Source organism: Neolamprologus brichardi, unplaced genomic scaffold (genome assembly GCF_056152115.1).
Source record: "Neolamprologus brichardi isolate AB-2024 unplaced genomic scaffold, ASM5615211v1 NODE_ptg000033l+_length_6344489_cov_1, whole genome shotgun sequence".
Classification (NCBI taxonomy): domain Eukaryota; kingdom Metazoa; phylum Chordata; class Actinopteri; order Cichliformes; family Cichlidae; genus Neolamprologus; species Neolamprologus brichardi.
The window spans coordinates 6,136,393-6,154,347 of NW_028270137.1; the positions used below are offsets into that span (position 1 = coordinate 6,136,393).

General features: G+C 35.9%; 1 protein-coding gene across 1 annotated transcript; it reads left to right on the top strand.

The window, feature by feature from the left end:
- The first annotated feature begins 4,278 nt into the window (after positions 1–4,278).
- LOC148094656 (uncharacterized) lies at positions 4,279–17,349 on the top strand. Its single transcript, XM_087837469.1, has 12 exons — positions 4,279–4,399; positions 5,428–5,514; positions 5,857–5,997; positions 6,118–6,257; positions 6,374–6,420; positions 15,289–15,378; positions 15,484–15,577; positions 15,719–15,818; positions 15,936–16,195; positions 16,286–16,472; positions 16,633–16,760; positions 16,847–17,349. The coding sequence occupies exons 1-12, from the start codon at positions 4,279–4,281 to the stop codon at positions 17,162–17,164; spliced, it is 1,713 nt and encodes a 570-aa protein (XP_087693595.1). The 3' UTR covers positions 17,165–17,349.
- Positions 17,350–17,955: the final 606 nt, after the last annotated feature.

Below are 17,955 nucleotides of genomic sequence, written 5' to 3' on the forward strand. Positions count from 1 at the left end.
AATAACTTGAAAATCTTAGCTCAAACAGCTTCAAAACCTGTTTGCCCAGCACGGGGATCTTGAACTGTATAAGATAACGCATTAAATATGTGTGTCTGAGTCGTCTATCAAAACTTACAGCTATTTATATGAAGTTGTACAAAAACGCTTGATTTCGTCAAGACAGTGCGTTTCCTACGATTACATGCATTTGAATGGGGAACTCGCCCGAAACAAAGTATAGGTTTTCATTATGTGAATAACTTGAAAATCTTAGCTCAAACAGCTTCAAAACCTGTTTGCCCAGCACGGGGATCTTGAACTGTATAAGATAACGCCTTAAATATGTGTGTCTGAGTCGTCTATCAAAACTTACAGCTATTTATATGAAGTTGTACAAAAACGCTTGATTTCGTCAAGACAGTGCGTTTCCTATGAATACATGCATTTGAATGGGGAACTCGTCCGAAACAAAGTATAGGTTTTCATTATGTGAATAACTTGAAAATCTTAGCTCAAACAGCTTCAAAACCTGTTTGCCCAGCACGGGGATCTTGAACTGTATAAGATAACGCCTTAAATATGTGTGTATGCTTCTTCTATCAAGACTTACAGCTATTTATATGAAGTTGTACAAAAACGCTTTATTTCGTCAAGACAGTGCGTTTCCTACGATTACCTGTATTTGAATGGGGAACTCGCCCGAAACAAAGTATAGGTTTTCATTATGTGAATAACTTGAAAATCTGAGCTCAAACAGCTTCAAAACCTGTTTGCCCAGCACGGGGATCTTGAACTGTATAAGATAACGCCGTAAATATGTGTGTATGCTTCTTCTATCAAGACTTACAGCTATTTATATGAAGTTGTACAAAAACGCTTGATTTCGTCAAGACAGTGCGTTTCCTACGATTACATGCATTTGAATGGGGAACTCGCCCGAAACAAAGTATAGGTTTTCATTATGTGAATAACTTGAAAATCTTAGCTCAAACAGCTTCAAAACCTGTTTGCCCAGCACGGGGATCTTGAACTGTATAAGATAACATCGTAAATATGTGTGTATGCTTCTTCTATCAAGACTTACAGCTATTTATATGAAGTTGTACAAAAACGCTTTATTTCGTCAAGACAGTGCGTTTCCTACGATTACATGCATTTGAATGGGGAACTCGCCCGAAACAAAGTATAGGTTTTCATTATGTGAATAACTTGAAAATCTTAGCTCAAACAGCTTCAAAACCTGTTTGCCCAGCACGGGGATCTTGAACTGTATAAGATAACGCCTTAAATATGTGTGTATGCTTCTTCTATCAAGACTTACAGCTATTTATATGAAGTTGTACAAAAACGCTTTATTTCGTCAAGACAGTGCGTTTCCTACGATTACATGCATTTGAATGGGGAACTCGCCCGAAACAAAGTATAGGTTTTCATTATGTGAATAACTTGAAAATCTTAGCTCAAACAGCTTCAAAACCTGTTTGCCCAGCACGGGGATCTTGAACTGTATAAGATAACGCCTTAAATATGTGTGTATGCTTCTTCTATCAAGACTTACAGCTATTTATATGAAGTTGTACAAAAACGCTTTATTTCGTCAAGACAGTGCGTTTCCTACGATTACATGCATTTGAATGGGGAACTCGCCCGAAACAAAGTATAGGTTTTGATTATGTGAATAACTTGAAAATCTTAGCTCAAACAGCTTCAAAACCTGTTTGCCCAGCACGGGGATCTTGAACTGTATAAGATAACGCCTTAAATATGTGTGTATGCTTCTTCTATCAAGACTTACAGCTATTTATATGAAGTTGTACAAAAACGCTTTATTTCGTCAAGACAGTGCGTTTCCTACGATTACATGCATTTGAATGGGGAACTCGCCCGAAACAAAGTATAGGTTTTCATTATGTGAATAACTTGAAAATCTTAGCTCAAACAGCTTCAAAACCTGTTTGCCCGGCACGGGGATCTTGAACTGTATAAGATAACGCCTTAAATATGTGTGTATGCTTCTTCTATCAAGACTTACAGCTATTTATATGAAGTTGTACAAAAACGCTTTATTTCGTCAAGACAGTGCGTTTCCTACGATTACATGCATTTGAATGGGGAACTCGCCCGAAACAAAGTATAGGTTTTCATTATGTGAATAACTTGAAAATCTTAGCTCAAACAGCTTCAAAACCTGTTTGCCCGGCACGGGGATCTTGAACTGTATAAGATAACGCCTTAAATATGTGTGTATGCTTCTTCTATCAAGACTTACAGCTATTTATATGAAGTTGTACAAAAACGCTTTATTTCGTCAAGACAGTGCGTTTCCTACGATTACATGCATTTGAATGGGGAACTCGCCCGAAACAAAGTATAGGTTTTAATTATGTGAATAACTTGAAAATCTTAGCTCAAACAGCTTCAAAACCTGTTTGCCCAGCACGGGGATCTTGAACTGTATAAGATAACGCCTTAAATATGTGTGTATGCTTCTTCTATCAAGACTTACAGCTATTTATATGAAGTTGTACAAAAACGCTTTATTTCGTCAAGACAGTGCGTTTCCTACGATTACATGCATTTGAATGGGGAACTCGCCCGAAACAAAGTATAGGTTTTCATTATGTGAATAACTTGAAAATCTTAGCTCAAACAGCTTCAAAACCTGTTTGCCCAGCACGGGGATCTTGAACTGTATAAGATAACGCCTTAAATATGTGTGTATGCTTCTTCTATCAAGACTTACAGCTATTTATATGAAGTTGTACAAAAACGCTTTATTTCGTCAAGACAGTGCGTTTCCTACGATTACATGCATTTGAATGGGGAACTCGCCCGAAACAAAGTATAGGTTTTCATTATGTGAATAACTTGAAAATCTTAGCTCAAACAGCTTCAAAACCTGTTTGTCCAGCACGGGGATCTTGAACTGTATAAGATAACGCCTTAAATATGTGTGTATGCTTCTTCTATCAAGACTTACAGCTATTTATATGAAGTTGTACAAAAACGCTTTATTTCGTCAAGACAGTGCGTTTCCTACGATTACATGCATTTGAATGGGGAACTCGCCCGAAACAAAGTATAGGTTTTCATTATGTGAATAACTTGAAAATCTTAGCTCAAACAGCTTCAAAACCTGTTTGTCCAGCACGGGGATCTTGAACTGTATAAGATAACGCCTTAAATATGTGTGTATGCTTCTTCTATCAAGACTTACAGCTATTTATATGAAGTTGTACAAAAACGCTTTATTTCGTCAAGACAGTGCGTTTCCTACGATTACATGCATTTGAATGGGGAACTCGCCCGAAACAAAGTATAGGTTTTCATTATGTGAATAACTTGAAAATCTTAGCTCAAACAGCTTCAAAACCTGTTTGCCCAGCACGGGGATCTTGAACTGTATAAGATAACGCCTTAAATATGTGTGTATGCTTCTTCTATCAAGACTTACAGCTATTTATATGAAGTTGTACAAAAACGCTTTATTTCGTCAAGACAGTGCGTTTCCTACGATTACATGCATTTGAATGGGGAACTCGCCCGAAACAAAGTATAGGTTTTCATTATGTGAATAACTTGAAAATCTGAGCTCAAACAGCTTCAAAACCTGTTTGCCCAGCACGGGGATCTTGAACTGTATAAGATAACGCCGTAAATATGTGTGTATGCTTCTTCTATCAAGACTTACAGCTATTTATATGAAGTTGTACAAAAACGCTTTATTTCGTCAAGACAGTGCGTTTCCTACGCACTGTCTTGTCCTTAAATATAGATGTAAGTTTTGATAGACGACTCAGACACACATATTTAAGGCGTTATCTTATACAGTTCAAGATCCCCGTGCTGGGCAAACAGGTTTTGAAGCTGTTTGAGCTAAGATTTTCAAGTTATTCACATAATGAAAACCTATACTTTGTTTCGGGCGAGTTCCCCATTCAAATGCATGTAATCGTAGGAAACGCACTGTCTTGACGAAATAAAGCGTTTTTGTACAACTTCATATAAATAGCTGTAAGTTTTGATAGACGACTCAGACACACATATTTAAGGCGTTATCTTATACAGTTCAAGATCCCCGTGCTGGGCAAACAGGTTTTGAAGCTGTTTGAGCTAAGATTTTCAAGTTATTCACATAATGAAAACCTATACTTTGTTTCGGACGAGTTCCCCATTCAAATGCATGTAATCGTACACAGTAAATTTCCCAGTGTTAAATCAGCAGTGTTAAAGTGTATTTACTCTAATAGAGTCATTATAACAACAGCTGGAGCAAAACGCCCCCCAGTGTGGGTGATGATTCGTGGAGTTAAAAGAGGCAGTGTCAACGTTACTCTAGAAAGCTCCTCCCACCACAGACTCGTTTTCAAACCAAGACGATTTTTCAGGACGCCATTTTCTTCACATCAGTTGCAGGGTAAGTTGTTCATATTTACTTATTAAACCAACAATTCGACATTTTAAGCACAGGTAGCACGTTAAAATAAGGTTACATTCCTTTTGTCCATGTTTATTATATATTTTATTTTGCACCAGAAGCAAATGTGACACTGTCTGTATGCTAATGTAAGGTTGTTAATTAGCTAAAAAAAGTTGACTGATATCAGTGTTGGACTGTAAGGCTTGTTATCAAAATTTATTTCAGTGTGTAGTGGTGATTGTGTTGTGTTCTAGCATGTTCGAAATTCCATTAAATTAAACCCTCCATGTGTTGGGATTTACATCTTAACATTAGCTAGCTAACTAGCATTTTGGCTAACCTCAGTGCGCGGGCAATTCGCTAGTTATCGTTAAATTTTAAATTACATAACCCAAGCATTAACTAATTAAAGGTTTACACTAAATGTTACATTTTTATTTTTTTATACCTATGTACCAGATATAGAGGTCGTTTTCAGTAAGGTTATTGTCTTATTTTAACTCGGCTGTCTTCAGCGATTTTACAGTTACAGGAGTACAACCAGCAGGTGTTATAAGCTTGATAAAGTATCCAAAATGTTCAGGATTCAGTTTTTAATGCTTGTTTTTAGTAGGTTGAATTTAAGATGACAGCGTTTGTATTTATTGTGAGTTGATGGTATTGACAAAAGTTACCCCGCTCCTTTTTCCATTTTGGTTACCAGACTGTTCAGTATGTTACCTAATGATTACAAAATACTGACTCCCTAGTGCTAAGTTAGATCAGACAAATGGTAAAAAGTAGTAGTAATTATTTTAGTTTTGTATTGAGGATTATATCTCTTGTAAATGAAATACTCATTTAGTAAAGGGCTAAAAACTACCGCCAAAGAGCTGAAACACCTTGTTACACTGACATAAAAGTAACATACATTAAGAAATAACATTGCAAGGCTATTTTGCTGGTATTTATTGGACTTTTTTAATATTCACATTTTCTGTTTACTGTAGTTCAATGAAGAGCACTGACTATAAGTCTGTCTACAGGAAGCATGCTGCTTAAAGCAAAACTCGGAGGTGTGCAGAAATTTGTTAGAGTATCTGAGCCAAGCCTTAAGGAGTTTTTGATTGCCGGTAAGAAACCAACATTGTATAAAAAAGGTGTACAGGGAGCTTTAAGTTCTTCTTGTTATTTAGTCTCTTCAAACTGCATTTTATGATTAATTGAAAATGATCTGTGTTTTGGAAGCATCTTAGTTATGAATGTATATTTAGTGGGGAAAAAACTGCATAATGTGAGTGTCACCCATTTTAATCTACCACTTATCAAGCATGTTAGTGGTGCTTAATAATTTAGCTTTTATTTATCTGACTCACTTTTGAAGAAGTATCTTGAAATGATCTTCATTTTAAGCTACAAAACATTAGATGTCATGTAATCTTTTTGTTTACACAAAGTTGTGTGCTTGTTTCCAGCATTTGCAAAGTTTGGTGTGCCAGCCGTAACAGAAGGAGTGAAAGTTTTTGATAGTTCAGGGACTGAGTTGGATGAGGATGTATTTGAGGATATAGTAACAGATCCCTCAACCGGAGTACTAACCATCAAATATGAAACAGGTTTGTTTGAGTGATGTGTGTTTCATTGGATGTCATTTTTGTGTGTGTCATTATTACATTGTTTATTCAAAGAGTGTATAAAATTAGTCTAAACTGATTTGTTTTGCTCCTATTCTTGAGGTCTGGAAACATCTGTTGCAGAAGTGTCTCCTGAGCGGTTCCAGTTATCATCGCCACATTCATCAGATTCACAGGATACTGTCATCCTTTCAGACAGCCCTTTGAGGAAACGTCAGAAGCTGGATGCAGAAGCTAAGCAAGTAAGAGTTAACAGATTTCCACATTCTTCTAATAGTGTCTTTTTTGTTTGTAGTTTAAGTGTTCTGAACTGTAGTGGTTATATCAACATGTAGAATGTTTTTATTGTTTTTTTCAGTTGGTGGAATCCATTCTCACCAGCAAACCTGGTGGAGAATGTATAATAAACTAGAAAAATTTGCATTTCCTGCGAAAATGCAGTGTGGATGCTTTAAAGCTGAAGCTGTCTGCAAAAACTAGCTGAAAAAGCTGAAAAGTTGCAGAAATTGTAAAAACTTTGCAGAAGCAAAGGAACTTTGCTAAAAAGTAATAACTTAGCAGAACTGCAATATCTTAGAGGAAACATAATACTTGGCAGAAATACAATAGCATAGCAGAACTTGGCAGAAATATTGTAACTTACCAGAAACATGATAACTTCTCAAATATACAAGAATTTAGGAGAAATAGTATAAGATAACAGAAAAAAATATATTTAGCCAAAAATACTTAAACATTACAGAAACACTATGATTTAGAAAAATAGTACAACATAGCAGAAATACTGTGATTTACCAGAGACGCTGTGATGAACTATGAATATTGTAATTTTAAATTAGTACTATGTTTTAGCACAAATACTATAATTTGACAGACATACTATCATTTGGCAGAAATACTATGTTTCAGCACAAATACTCTGGTTTAGCACAAATATTATAACATAGCAGAAATACAATTATATAGCAGAAATGCTATATTTAGAAAGAAAAATATAATATAGTAGAAATACTATGATTTAGCAGAAATACTGTAATCAGCACATATACTGTAACATGACAGAAATTCCTCCACTTAGTAGTAATACTATAACATGACACAAATGTTATGATTTGGCACAAAAACCATGATTTGGCAAAAATACTATGATTCAGCAGAAATACTATGATTGAGCAGAAGTACTAAGATGTAGTAAAAGTACTTTGATTTAACATAAATACAATTATGGAGGAGTAATACTTTAAAATGGGAGAAATATTGATACACACACACACATACACAGAGCCTAAAGGGAACAGTATTTGTGCCATTGAGTGTTAACAAGAATGTGAGGTCCATATTAGAAAAGCTGGTAAAATCATAAACGTTTGCAGAATTGTAATAAATGATGAATATGAATTACTGGTCTGTGATAGTGTATTAATTTGTAGGGAGAAAAACATGTTGATCAAGGTGGAATCGAACCAACGACCTTTTGGTTGCAGACCCGTGTCATTACCAACTACGCCACTGGGAAAGAGAGCGAGCGCCTGGAAAACAGGGTCATGAGCAGTCAGAATTAGATTGTGGTGAGAGGCGAAAAACGCCGTTTTTTTTGAGTTACAAAGCATCGTGTCACTCAAAAACTAGGTGGACTAGAAACATAATTCTTGTACTGGGTGAATCAGTGGACTTTGGTGTACTTTGACTGCGATTTTCATTGCTCTTTGTACAACCGTCGCTGAGATATGACGAGAGAAGAAACGGCACACCTCAGATATGATTGGCTGGCTGGGAAGCCGTGCAGGCCCTGATTTGTAAATTTGAATGTGTCAGTCCTCACAGAGGATTGTCTGCCTGGGGACCTGGCAGTAATATATAGAAATAGTATGATTAAGCATAAATGCTACATTTAGTAGAAATACTATGTTTTAGCACAAATACTATAAAAAGCAGAAATACTATAATTTAGCAGAAATACTATATTAAGCAGAAATACTATAAAAAGCAGAAATACTATAATTTAGCAGAAATATTATAAAAAGCAGAAATACTATATTAAGCACAAATCCTATATTAAGCACAAATCCTATAAAAAGCAGAAATACTATAATTTAGCAGAAATACTATATTAAGCACAAATACTATATTAAGCAGAAATACTATAAAAAGCAGAAATACTATAAAAAGCAGAAATACTATGATTTAGCAGAAATACTATATTAAGCACAAATACTATATTAAGCACAAATCTTATAAAAAGCAGAAATACTATAAAAAGCAGAAATACTATAATTTAGGAGAAATACTATATTACGCACAAATACTATATTAAGCACAAATACTATAAAAAGCAGAAATACTATAATTTAGCAGAAATACTATAATTAAGAAGAAATACTATATTAAGCACAAAAACTATATTAAGCAGAAATACTATAAAAAGCAGAAATACTATGATTTAGCAGAAATACTATAAAAAGCACAAATACTATAAAAAGCAGAAATACACACACACACACACACAGAGGGAGAGAGAAGCAAGTTTTTAGGTCAGTCAAGCAGCCTGGGAGCTGCTTAATTTGAATGCACCAATCAGAGAGGCTGTGTACTTTTTCCCGCCAAAACAGGTGCAGCCGTTTTTACACACGCAGCAGAGAGACAGGATTTTTGCAGTCTATTTCTCATAGTGACGACTACCCTGCAACAAATGGCCATAATTTCCTAACCGTAAGGGCTAGAACGGTCATTCTTACACCGTTTTGTTCAGAAGAGATGGGGGAATCTTCAAGTGTTGACAATTTATCATTAAAATATGAATTATTAAAGATATTTGACTTGTAATGCACCATAACTGAGTAGAGGCGATGCAAAAACTGCCTTGACTTCCCCTCAAACAACGCTTTGTAACTCTAAATCTATTTGGAGTATCGATATCATTCTTTCACCGTAAGAGACAGCAGGCTTTGGTGAACAACCATGGAAATTTTCAGGTCTTTGTGGAAATCTATCAAAAAGATATGACGAGAGAAAAAAGTGGCTCATTTCCAGAGTTTGAAATCTGAAGAAATCTGAGCGAAGGACGAATTACCTACCCTCAAACAAGTCTAACTCATCGCAGAACGGTAATAGGTGAGAAAAAAATTCTTAAATTGTGAGCGTCAGGAGTGTCTGAAGATATACTGGGACAAGCCTCATGTTTTAACTTCGCTTCGTTAAGGAGATATGATGATTCGAATATGCCTCTCATTACAGAAATCCAGCGATGATTTTGAACAAACTCTCCATTGACTTTCTATGGAGAGTTTTCAGACTTTGTGTTGGTCTGAGGAGATTTGCCAAAATTCTATAAATTCCACAACAATGATAGTGACATTTTCTGAAAGCCAGCAAAAATACCTACATTTTGATGTATAATTTGTGGGAGTTGAGTGAGAATTGAGCAAGTAGCCAGAAGTTGTTCGGACATGAAGAGAAAATTGCCAAAGGTACAGCGGCTCACTTAGAACCAACAGCATAGCAACCATAACAACCCATGTATTTTGTGAAAAATCACAAAGATGAAACTCAAAACTTGAAGAGGGATAAGATGAAAATGGTAACAGATATGAAAAAGCTGAATCATACATGAATAGCCCAATAATTTGTGAACATTTTAAAGTTTGAATGGTTGTTCTAGGTGAAAGTATGAGGAAGTAGTTAAGTTTCAAAAACAAGCAAGTTTTAGCAGAATTCTGGAAGTTTTCCATTCATTTCAATGGGACAAATTAAAGGAAAAAAGCTTAGTATTTTAAAAAGTATAATAGCAAAAAATAGCAAAAGTCATAGCTGGAATTAGCAGAAATAGCAGAATAGTTTAAAATTTGAACGGTGAAAATCGGCTGAAAATTGTGGAAGTAGTTAAGTGCCAAAAAACTTACAAAAAGTGGCAACTAGAATAATAATAAAGTATAAAGAACTAGAAAAATTTGCATTTCCTGCGAAAATGCAGTGTGGATGCTTTAAAGCTGAAGCTGTCTGCAAAAACTAGCTGAAAAAGCTGAAAAGTTGCAGAAATTGTAAAAACTTTGCAGAAGCAAAGGAACTTTGCTAAAAAGTAATAACTTAGCAGAACTGCAATATCTTAGAGGAAAAATAATACTTGGCAGAAATACAATAGCATAGCAGAACTTGGCAGAAATATTGTAACTTACCAGAAACATGATAACTTCTAAAATATACAAGAATTTAGGAGAAATAATATAAGATAACAGAAAGAATATATTTAGCCAAAAATACTTAAACATTACAGAAACACTATGATTTAGAAAAATAGTACAACATAGCAGAAATACTGTGATTTACCAGAGACACTGTGATGAACTATGAATATTGTAATTTTAAATTAATACTATGTTTTAGCACAAATACTATAATTTGACAGAAATACTATGTTTCAGCACAAATACTCTGGTTTAGCACAAATATTATAACATAGCAGAAATACAATTATATAGCAGAAATGCTATATTTAGAAAGAAAAATATAATATAGTAGAAATAATACGATTTAGCAGAAATACTGTAATCAGCACATATACTGTAACATGACAGAAATTCCTCCACTTAGTAGTAATACTATAACATAACACAAATGTTATGATTTGGCACAAAAACCATGATTTGGCAAAAATACTATAATTTAGCAGAAATACTATGATTGAGCAGAAGTACTAAGATGTAGTAAAAGTACTTTGATTTAACATAAATACAATTATGGAGGAGTAATACTTTAAAATGGGAGAAATATTGATACACACACACATACACAGAGCTTAAAGGGAACAGTATTTGTGCCATGGAGTGTTAACAAGAATCTGAGGTCCATATTAGGAAAGCTGGTAAATGATAAAAGTTTGCAGAATTGTAATAAATGATGAATATGAATTAGTGGTCTGTGATAGTGTATTAATTTGTAGGGAAAAAAACATGTTGACCAAGGTGGAATCGAACCAACGACCTTTGGCTTGCAGACCCATGTCACTACCACCTGTGCCACTGGGAAAGAGAGCGGGAGCCTGGAAAACAGGTTGATGAGCAGTCAGAATTAGATTGTGGTGAGAGGCGAAAAACGCCGTTTTTTGGCGTTACAAAACGTCGTGTAACTCAAAAACTAGGTGGACTAGAAACATAATTCTTGTACTGGGTGAATCAGTGGACTTTAATGTACTTTGACTGCGATTTTCATTGCTCTTTGTACAACCGTTGCTGAGATATGATGAGAGAAGAAACGGCACACCTCAGATATAATTGGCTGGCTGGGAAGCCATGCAGGCCCTGATATGTAAATTTCAGGGCTAAATGTCTCAGTCCACAGAGGATTGTCTGCCTGGGGACCTGGCAGTAATATATAGAAATAGTATGATTAAGCATAAATACTACATTTAGTAGAAATACTATAATTTAGCAGAAATACTATATTAAGAACAAATACTAAATGAAGCACAAATACTATAAAAAGCAGAAATACTACAATTTAGCAGAAATACTATATTAAGCAGAAATAGTACAAAAAACAGTAATACCATAAAAATAGAATAGAATAGAATAGAATTCAACTTTATTGTCATTGCCCATGCACAGGTACAGGGCAACGAAATGCAGTTTGCATCCATCCAGAAGTGCTTTAGTGATATAGATATATTACAATATATATTAGCAATAATATAGATATGTAAGTATGTTACAGAAATGGGTCTATTATGGTATGTTATAATGTACACGGTATGAAGTATGTTATGAATATTCTATAACTATAAGTATGTACAGGCTGTAGTGAGTACAAGCTATGTACAGGCTATGAACAGGATATAAATATGAAATAAAAAAACTATACAGAAATCTGAGATATTCAGTTATACAGAAATGTGAACTATGCAAGTTATAAACAGTTGTAGGATTAAAAATATCGTATGATTATTTACATAGAACTATACAGTAGTGCAGTTAAGATAAGTGAGATATGTGGATAATTTCTACAGAGGTATATAAAGTGCTAGTGATTGTGAATGGTGGTTCAGTCCATGTTATTATTGTGTGTTTGAGGGTACGGTTGTCCATTGTGTGTGTGTGTAGGTGGTTGTGGGTGTGTGTATGTCCAGTCCATGAGTTTAACGTGGGTCAGATGTCAGGAGGCAGAGTTCAGGAGTCTGACAGCTGTGGGGAAGAAGCTGTTCCGGTACCTGGTGGTCTTAGTCCGGAGGCTCCTGTAGCGCCTCCTAGAGGGCAGGAGGGTGAAGAGTCTATGTGATGGGTGACTGGGGTCTTTGATGATTTTCCCAGCCCTTTTCAGACACCGCTTCCTGTATATGTCTTTTATGGCAGGAAGTGGTGCTCGTTTTCACTGATGAGGCCAATCACCGTGGTGTCATCTGCAAACTTAATGATGGTGTTGGAACCATCAGCAGGTCTGCAGTCGTGGGTGAAGAGGGAGTAGAGGAAAGGGCTCATCACACAGCCTTGTGGTACACCGGTGTTCATTGTGATTGTAGATGAGCAGTGGTTATCCAGCCGGACATGTTGGGGGCGGTTGGTCAGGAAGTCCAGTAACCATTTGCAGATGAGGGAACTGATGCCCAGGTCTGTCAGTTTTCTGATGAGTTGTGAGGGGTGGATTGTATTGAATGCTGAACTGAAGTCTATAAACAGCATTCTGGCGTATGTGTTGTTGTTGTCCAGGTGTGAGAGGACAGAGTGCAGTGCGATGGAGACTGCATCCTCTGTGCTCCTGTTCTGGCGGTATGCGAATTGGTGGGGGTCAAGGGTGGGGGGAGACAGGATTTGAAGTGTGCTAGGACCAGCTGCTCTAAGCACTTAGTGATGATGGGGGTGAGTGGTACTGGGCGGTAGTGGCAGAAATACTATAATTTAGCAGAAATACTATAAAAAGCAGAAATACTATAATTTAGCAGAAATACTATATTAAGCAGAAATAGTACAAAAAGCAGTAATACTATAAAAAGCAGAAATACTATAATTTAGCAGAAATCCTATAAAAAGCAGAAATACTATATTAAGCAGAAATAGTACAAAAAGCAGTAATACTATAAAAAGCAGAAATACTATAATTTAGCACAAATACTATATTAAGCACAAATCCTATAATAAGCACAAATCGTACAAAAAGCAGAAATACTATAAAAAGCAGAAATACTATGATTTAGCAGAAATACTATAATTTAGCAGAAATACTATAATTTAGCAGAAATACTATAAAAAGCAGAAATACTGTAATTTAGCAGAAACACTATATTAAGCACAAATACTATAAAAAGCAGAAATACTATAATTTAGCAGAAATACTATAAAAAGCAAAAATACTATATTAAGCACAAATCCTATAAAAAGCAGAAATACTATATTAAGCACAAATCTTATAAAAAGCAGAACTACTATATTAAGCACAAATCCTATTAAAAGCAGAAATAGTATGAAAAGCAGAAATACTATGATTTAGCAGAAATACTATAATTTAGCAGAAATACTATAAAAAGCAGAAATACTGTAATTTAGCAGAAACACTATATTAAGCACAAATACTATAAAAAGCAGAAATACTGTAATTTAGCAGAAATACTATAAAAAGCAAAAATACTATATTAAGCACAAATACTATAAAAAGCAGAAATACTATATTAAGCACAAATCCTATTAAAAGCAGAAATACTATAATTTAGCAGGAATACTATAAAAAGCAGAAATACTATAATTTAGAAATACTATAACACACACAGAAAGAGAGAGAAGCAACTTTATAGATCAGTCAAGCAGCCTGGGACCTGCTGGATTTGAATCAACCAATCAGAGATGCTGTGTACATTTTCCCGCCAAAACAGGTGCAGCCGTTTTTACACACACAGCAGAGAGACTGGATTTTTGCAGTCTATTTCTCATAGTGAGGACTACCCTCCAAACAAATGGCCATAGTTTCCTAACCGTAGGGGCTAGAACGGTAATTCTTACACCGTTTTGTTCAGAAGAGATGGGGGAATCTTCAAGTGTTGACAATTTATCATTAAAATATGAATTATTAAAGATATTTGACTTGTAATGCACCATAACTGAGTAGAGGCGAAGCGAAAACTGCCTTGACCTGCCCTCAAACAACACTTTCTAACTCTAAATCTATTTGGAGTATCGATATCATTCTTTCACCGTAAGAGACAGCAGGCTTTGGTGAACAGTCATGGAAATTTTCAGGTCTCTCTGGAAATCTATCAAAAAGATATGACGAGAGAAAAAAGTGGTTCATTTCCAGAGTTCGAAATCTGAAGAAATCTGAGCGAAGGACGAATTTCCTACCCTCAAACAAACGTAATTCATGGCCAAATGGTAATAGGTGAGAAAAAAATTCTTGAATTGTGAGCGTCAGGAGTGTCTGAAGATATATTGGCACAAGCCTCATGTCTTGACTTCGCTTCGTTAAGGAGATATGGCGATTCGAATATGCCTCTCATTAGAGAAATCCAGCGGTGATTTTGAACAAAGCCTCCATTGACTTTCTATGGAGAGTTTTCAGAGTTGGTGTTGGTCTGAGGAGATTTGCGTAAATTCTATAAATTCCACAACAATGATAGTGACATTTTCTGAAAGCCAGCAAAAATACCTACATTTTGATGTATAATTTGTGGGAGTTGAGTGAAAATTGAGCAAGTAGCAAGAAGTTGTTCGGACATGAAGAGAAGACTGCGAAACCTACAGTGTCTCACTTAGAACCAACTGCATAGCAACCATAACAACCCATGTATTTTGTGAAAAATCACAAAGATGAAACTCAAAACTTGAAGAGGGATAAGATGAAAATGGTAACAGATATGAAAAAGTTGAATCATACATGAATAGCGCAATAATTTGTGAACATTTTAAAGTTTGAATGGTTGTTCTAGGTGAAAGTATGAGGAAGTAGTTAAGTTTCAAAAACAAGCAAGTTTTAGCAGAATTGCGGAAGTTTTCCATGCATTTCAATGGGACAAATTAAAGGAAAAAAGCTTAATATTTTAAAAAGTATAATAGCAAAAAATACCAAAAGTGATAGCGCACATTAGCAGAAATAGCAGAATAGTTTAAAATTTGAACGGTGAAAATCGGCTGAAAATTGTGGAAGTAGTTAAGTGCCAAAAAACGTACGGAAGCAACTGGAATAATAAAGTATAAAGAATAAAGAGAAACAGGAACTCAATAGTGTGGATGCCTTAAAGCATCCACACAATAAAGAGAAACAGGAACTCAATAGTGTGGATGCCTTAAAGCATCCACACAATGAGTACAATCGGACCAAGTCCCTGGTGGATGAAACCAGAAGAAAAATGGTCAACATACTGGTAGCTGACATGACAGAAAAAAATGGGTAATTTATTTCTGGCCCTGTGATTTTTACTATCATTTTCAAATTATTTTAAATCTCTATTAATTCCAGGGAAGCTGACTAGTTCTTTTCCTTTTGATCTTGCAGTACATCACCACCACGGCAGGTGAAAGAAATGTATGCCAGAGGAATTGTAACCTTTTTCCCTTACCTCAGTGACCCATACTCAAAAAATGGCTATGTAAGTAGCTAACAGTAATAACTGATACAACTAAAATCAAAATTTTTAAATCCTGCCAAAATGTATGTCCTTATCAACTGTTCATGGTTACATAACTTACTGATAAATTAAACAAAATGTCTGTATATGTCCCTCTCCAAGGAACATTATTATGATGGCGAGAGTGGCACTGGGTACTTGGCCTGGAGGATTAAAACCATACAGAGATGCACTGCTAAAGAGAGGCAATTATCATCTGGAGGTAACATTTATAATTAAGTGGAAACATATAATACAGTTCCAAATTGTGGTACTGTATTAATAATGGTTATTAAATGTTATTATTAGTTTTGGTAAAGTTGTATTTCATATTGTCTAGCACCAGGAGATGGATCATCGGGTGAAGACCAGTGTGGTGGACCAACTGTCAGACGAAAGTTGCAGTTTGTTACAGAGAACGTGCTGAGTGAGGATGAGTGTAAGGAAGCAATCTCTCTGATGAAACATTCAGCTGATGAAGACACAGTCAAGAAGAAGATGAAGTTGACATTTGTTTATCGACACAACATGGTCCTTGACCCCCTGCTGTCAAGCAACATACTGTCTGTTTTTCCACGTTTCAAAGATATCAAAGGCTTGGTGAATATTTTTCATTACGTTGACAATGTAAACACATTTTATTTTTTGCAGATAGCAGATATAATTCTCTATTCTCTATCCCTGTTACAGATCGAACAGGATTTTGTACTGATGTTTGGTGAGGATGTATCAGGCAGGTTGCTGGAGAGGTGGCCAACAACATTCAAAAGAAAGATTATCCAACAAGGCAGAAAGCTTCCTTCTACCAGTGACCTGGAAGAACTCTTGCTGGCAGCTGACTCTCCTGAGGATGCCACTGAAGTTAATGCTGACATTGGTGAGCTGTTATTTTTTAGCACATTCACAGCATATATAATGTTTGTCACAGAACAGCTGTCCTTTTGTATTTTGGGTCTACTCAAACATTTTGTCAATGCATTGAAATTTGTTATTGATGATGATGATTCAACTTTATTAAAAACAAATATTTTTTTCAGACTGGGACAGTGACCTCTCAGCGATTCTATTGCTATTACATCTGATTCCACCATCTGGTCAGGGTCGGAAGAGACCAGGAAAGGTGTCAGCTTCTCAAGCAGAAAGGCATCTTGTGGTCTTCAAGAAGGTTTGTTTCTTTTCTATTTTTATGGTATGAATTACCAGTTTAAGAAACACTTGATTCTTATTGCCTGTCTGTATTTGTCTTTTCAGACTGGAACAAATATCCAAGAGCATCTTGATGCCATCACTACCAGCACTCAACCCTACCTCCTGGCTGTTGGGGTGAAAAAGAATGACATCCACCAGTTCTTCATTATTCTTGACAAGAATGCCATACCATGCAAGTCTACCTCTTCACTTGGTGCTTTTGATGAACTGTTTAAAGCACATTTTGTGTTTGGCACATCTTACAACACCATGCTTCACAACATGTACACGTTCATCCAAACCACTGTGTACAATATAGATGTTGGCAAAGTCAAAGAAAGTCCCAGAGTTGCTGAAATAAGGGCAAGGTTGCTTCATTAGGGCTTGAAGGTTAATTCTCCATCATGAAGTGTTTTGTCTGTCAGGCTGAGTTTACTGGTTCAAACATGCTTGTTAGGCATTTACGGTTAGTCCATGGTTACTTACCTGGAAGAAATCTTCGCCTTAAATGTGCCCAGCGTGACTGTGGCTGTGTGTTTGGCACTTTTTCAGGTTTTAGAAAACATTTAAATACCAAACACCTTAACTATTTCGACCAACAGGCTGACACTGATGTTAATTTACAGCCTGATGTGGCAGTTAAAGAAGTTAGCACTACAGGGAAGGTGGTGTCAACTAATGTAGAAGAAACACCCACAACATCTGAAATGTTGAAAAGTTCAAATAAGAGCACTTTGGATATGTGTGCCTCTACTGTTGCACAGCTCAGGGCAGCTGGATTAAGCCAATCTACTGTGAATAGTTTTGTCTCCTCAATGGAGGAAGTGTTTTTTGAGATTCATACTCAGGCTAAAGATGCAGCTTTACAGAGCTTACCTTCACAGGACACTAGGGCTGGGCGATATATCGAGTTTTTAAAAAATATCGATATATTTTCATATGAGATATAAGATGTGACAATATCCTTTATATCGATATAGTCCATGTTACGTTATAATTATACTTGTGGAGCCACAAGTTTGCCTCTCTTTCGTCCACTTTTTTCTCTGCGCAACATTACTCGGCCTCGCCTCTCCTTCACTGAACACAACTCCCCCTCCTCCCCCATAGCTTCACCTGCAGGCAGCGACAAGATGGACACGGCAAATCTCCGTTAGCGAGTTGTGGGGCTG

Coding starts and splice junctions, on each gene's coding strand:
- LOC148094656 (XM_087837469.1), top strand. CDS start 4,279: ATGATTCGTGGAGTTAAAAGAGGCAGTGTCAACGTTACTCTAGAAAGC. Junction 6,258..6,373: donor TGGATGCAGAAGCTAAGCAA/GTAAGAGTTAAC, acceptor TGTTTTTTTCAG/TTGGTGGAATCCATTCTCAC. Junction 15,379..15,483: donor GACATGACAGAAAAAAATGG/GTAATTTATTTC, acceptor TTGATCTTGCAG/TACATCACCACCACGGCAGG.